This window comes from Juglans microcarpa x Juglans regia, chromosome 8S (genome assembly GCF_004785595.1).
Source record: "Juglans microcarpa x Juglans regia isolate MS1-56 chromosome 8S, Jm3101_v1.0, whole genome shotgun sequence".
Taxonomy (NCBI): domain Eukaryota; kingdom Viridiplantae; phylum Streptophyta; class Magnoliopsida; order Fagales; family Juglandaceae; genus Juglans; species Juglans microcarpa x Juglans regia.
The window spans coordinates 17741534-17745841 of record NC_054609.1 but is presented as its reverse complement, the minus strand read 5'-3'; the positions used below and the strand labels follow the sequence as shown (position 1 = coordinate 17745841).

The 4308-nt window shown below is 40.7% G+C and overlaps 1 protein-coding gene across 1 annotated transcript; it reads right to left on the bottom strand.

Annotated features, from left to right (window-relative positions):
- Nucleotides 1-1146: 1146 nt before the first annotated feature.
- Nucleotides 1147-3447, bottom strand: LOC121244954 (receptor-like protein kinase 7). The gene is given in 3 exon segments (XM_041143206.1): nt 1147-1625; nt 1818-2153; nt 2156-3447. Coding segments are annotated over 3 exon segments (1884 nt in total). The 5' UTR covers nt 3321-3447; the 3' UTR covers nt 1147-1242.
- Nucleotides 3448-4308: the final 861 nt, after the last annotated feature.

Below are 4308 nucleotides of genomic sequence, written 5' to 3'. Positions count from 1 at the left end.
AGATAAGATATTCTCCAAACTTGAGCCCTGTACGTAGCCCGACTTGATAAGGAAAGTGACACCTCTCCAAAATCAACTTGGGCCGAAAGGTACTTTTTGTGCGTGTGGTCTGGGCTTGTTCCTACTCTTTTTCCCAATTCTAGATCTTTGACGCTTTGAGACTAATTAAATATTTTCTTAGAAAATTATGAAATATTTAAAAGTGGAAAAATTTGTAAAAAGATGCTTAACTTTTTTATTGAGGATGTAAAAAAGTTGAGGCTCATTAGATATAGAGAAAAACTCTAACCATAAAGTCATTACACAAACACAATCTCACAAACTGACATGACATTATGTGATTTACGAAATTGTAAAGTTATTTTTATTATAAAAAAGATCTAACGGATCACATGAAATCACGTCAAATCTATTTTGAATTTTTATAATTTATCATGAAAATCGAGAATATTTTTTTTAAAGAGATAATTTTTTTTTTTGTTTAAAATGTTTTTTTTTTCTAATTTTCTGGAATATTTTTTGGTGTTCTATTTCTAATAAATGGAACCCAAAAAAAGCATGGAAATATGGGTTTTGAACCAAAATCCAACACAAAAACTCAATATTACTATCTAAGTGACTTCGAGACCCATAATTATCCAGTCATATATGTGAATATCTGCATTTTATGTTACTTTTCTCTTTATTAGTTTTAGGGTTATGCTAAATTTGGTAAAGGCTCAAACTTATGTTTGGTCCACAAAGAGAATTGCAAAATATCACTTTAAAAGTCGTGCATTGAGGGTGTAACCCGACAAATTCTCTCAAGAAGGCCAAATGCCCTTTATATATATATCGTTAAACATTTAAAAAATATTCATAATATCATTAAAAAATATTTACTTAATTACTAAATAAAAACAAAAAAAGTCGGTAGACACTCTCGAGATCCAGTCTTGAGATCCCAAGCATTTCTACTTTAAAATACATGGAATTTGATGTGATATGTGATATTATAAAACTTATATTATTGCAGGGATGGCATAACTTTATTGAATGAAACTGTGGATTAGTTTCGTTTTCCACACATCCATGTTACATTCTCATTTTATAAATATGAAAAAGACTATGTTACAAAGAGTTCAAACATTTCTTATAAACGTAAATTTATAAACTGATGTGACTTGTTATAATACTATTAATTTATAAATTTTTTTTAAAATAAATTTAACTATCACGTTAAATCACATCAAATAATAAACTTTATTTTTTTGTGTCTGTCACATCCTTTTTGTTACTCTCACCAACATCTTGGGTGATGATAATTTTTCCCAATTTGCAAGGCTTAGTGGCTTCCTCTAGCATTTGGACAACACTTCTCATTGTGGGCCGAAGATCTGGAAGTGCTGATGTGCAAAGAATTGCAATTCTCAGTACCTTGATAACATCTTCCTCGAAAGCCTTTGGAATTTGAGAGTCCAAAACACTCTCTTTGTTCTTTAGATTGTCAGAAACCCAATTCACTATGTCTTTGTTCTCCCCGAACTCCGGCTCCATCGGTCTTTTTCCGGTCACCAGCTCCATCAGAACCACTCCAAAACTGTACACGTCACTCTTCTCATTCACTCTGCATGTGTACCCATATTCTACACAACCAAGAAGAGTTCATGAACATTAAGGAATGGATATACATATATGAGCTTGAAGATATAGAATTGAAATATGTTGTGCTGCCAAACGGCTCTAGAAGATCTGAGTTCAGGTGGAAATAACACTTAACATGAGTACTTCGAAAGTAACTAAAGCAAAGGAATTGATCAATGGATATGATCACTAACCAGGAGCAATATAGCCATGTGTTCCTGGAATGACATGGCTGGAATCCTTGCCACCATTGGTCTGAACAATCTTAGCAAGTCCAAAATCAGCAATCCTTGGCTTTAAGAACTCATCCAGAAGTATATTGCTGGACTTCACATCCCTGTGAATCACTGGCTTTTCACACCCATGATGCAGATACTCCAACCCTTTGGCCGCACCGACGGCGATCTCGTACCTCGTCTCCCAATCGAGCTGCTTCTTTTGGTGGCCCGTGTGCAGCATATCCCACAAACTTCCATTTGGTAAATATTCATACACCAACAAGCTCGAGTCCTCGCTTGTAATGCTGCAATCACCACATTCACATGCCTTATTGAGCTCAATGTCTGCACTTCGCTGTCGAATTCCTTTGACTTTCCGGCAGAGTGCTTCCCGAGAATCGGCGTGGCGCTGCTCCGAATCTTTCTCCAGCGATTGGTACTTGAATTTGCATTCCATATGTGCTTGACCGCAAGCTCTTTGCCGTTGGGGAGTGGCACTCTGTACACACTCCCGGAGCCACCTTTTCCTATCATATTCTCCGGCTTGATGGCACCAAGAATCTCGCCCTCCGTGAAGCTCAACACCTGGAAGGACTTCAGGTCCCAGGATTCGTTCTTCAACGAACGGTCTTGATCTTTTTCCTCCTTTGAGGAGACGAAGCATACCAAACACACAAGCAGGATGGCCAAACCTACTGCGAAGCAAATGATGAGTGTCCGGATGTCACTGGGAATGCCGGAACTGGAGGGACAGCGTGGGAAAACGGAGGTGATGCCCAGGATGCAGAGGCCTCGGTTACCAGAAAAGCTACCGTTGTACGCTTCGATTGATAGAGCTTGCGGTATGGGACCGGTCAAGCTGTTGTGTGAAAGATCGAGAAAGCTTAGCCGGAGAGAAGAAAAGCTCTCCGGAATTGTCCCTGAAAGTTGGTTGTCGGAGAGATCCAGAGAGTTAAGAGTCGGTAGACGTCCTAGAGAGGATGGGATTTGACCCGAAAGTGAATTGTTTGCCATGTTTACGTCACTGAGAGAGCCACAGGAGCCTAATGTCGCTGGCACTGAACCAGTGAACCTGTTGTTCTGCAGATGAAAAACGTTCAAATGCTCCAGTTCACTGATACCTGAAGGAATGTTTCCTGAAAACTGGTTGTCGTTCAACTGAATCAACACCAGTGAGGTAGCGCCAGAGATTTCGGCAGGTATTACACCTGATAAGCGGTTGTTTCCGGCGAACAGCTGCCCAAGAGACTTGCCGTTCTCGATATCGGACGTGATCGGGCCCTGGAGATTATTGGACTCGATGTCGATTATTTTCACGTTAGGTAGTCCCCAGATTCCGGCGGGAACGGTACCCGTAAGCGCGTTCTTGCTGACCCTGAAACGAGCTAGAGTGGAACAGTTGGCGTAGGTTGCCGGAATTTCGCCGGTAAGTTTGTTGTCAAGCATGAGAAGCTCCTTCAGGCTGCCCTGCTTGCACATATCGGGTGGGCTTGCTCAAGAAATTCTCAGACACGTCGATGAAATCGAATTGCGCCCAAGATCCAAGCTTCTCAGGCAGAGGACCCATCAACCTGTTCGAATACAGCGAAAGATTCACCAGTTTCTTAAACTCGCCGAACTCGGCCGGCACTCGCCCACTAAGGTTGTTATAGAATAGTTGCAGACTAACCAGATTGATCGAAAACCTCAGCTCCGACAAATCTCCTTCGAGATGATTCATAGAAGAGTCAAACATCTCAAGCTTCGTGAGGTTTCTTAGACCAACCGGAAGTTTTCCCGTAAACGAATTGTTGTAGAGCTTGAGCTGCCAGAGGTTTACGAGGTTTCCTATCTCTTCGAGAATCTCTCCGGTCATGTTATTGTCTGCAAATTCCAAATTTACTAGCTCTCTGAGATTTCCAATCCCAGCTGGGATTGTTCCTTGGATGTTGCAGTTGGAGAGGTAAAGCCATTCCAGTTTAGTAAGCTTCAGCACCTCGGTTGGAATTGAACTAGGATCGAAGGGATTGTCCCAAGGCTGAGCCAGACCAGACCCGTCATGTTTTGGAGCGAATTCCACGGAAAAGTGCCGGAGAATCCGCTGTTATTCAGGTGAAGATGCTGTAATTTGCTGAGAGAAGATATGCCTGATACCATGTTAGACTTGTTGAAGTTCTGGTTTGCTGGAATAAAAGAGAAGTAGAGTGACTAAGAGAGTAATGAAGAAGATGAAGGAAAGTCGTGTAGGAAAAGTATTCAATCTAATTTCTAGTATTCTGTACAGTAACTATTTATAAGATGAATAAAAAATAATCTATACAGAAGAATGAATATACTATATTGCCCCTAAACATCTATTCATAACAGAATATTGAGAGCAAGTTTGTTGTGCATCCGTTGGGCATGCAGTGGTGCTGTAAGAGCAGGTTTGCTGTGAATCCGTTGGGCATGTAGTGGTGCTGGCAGTACTGATTTGCTCTTTGTTTGT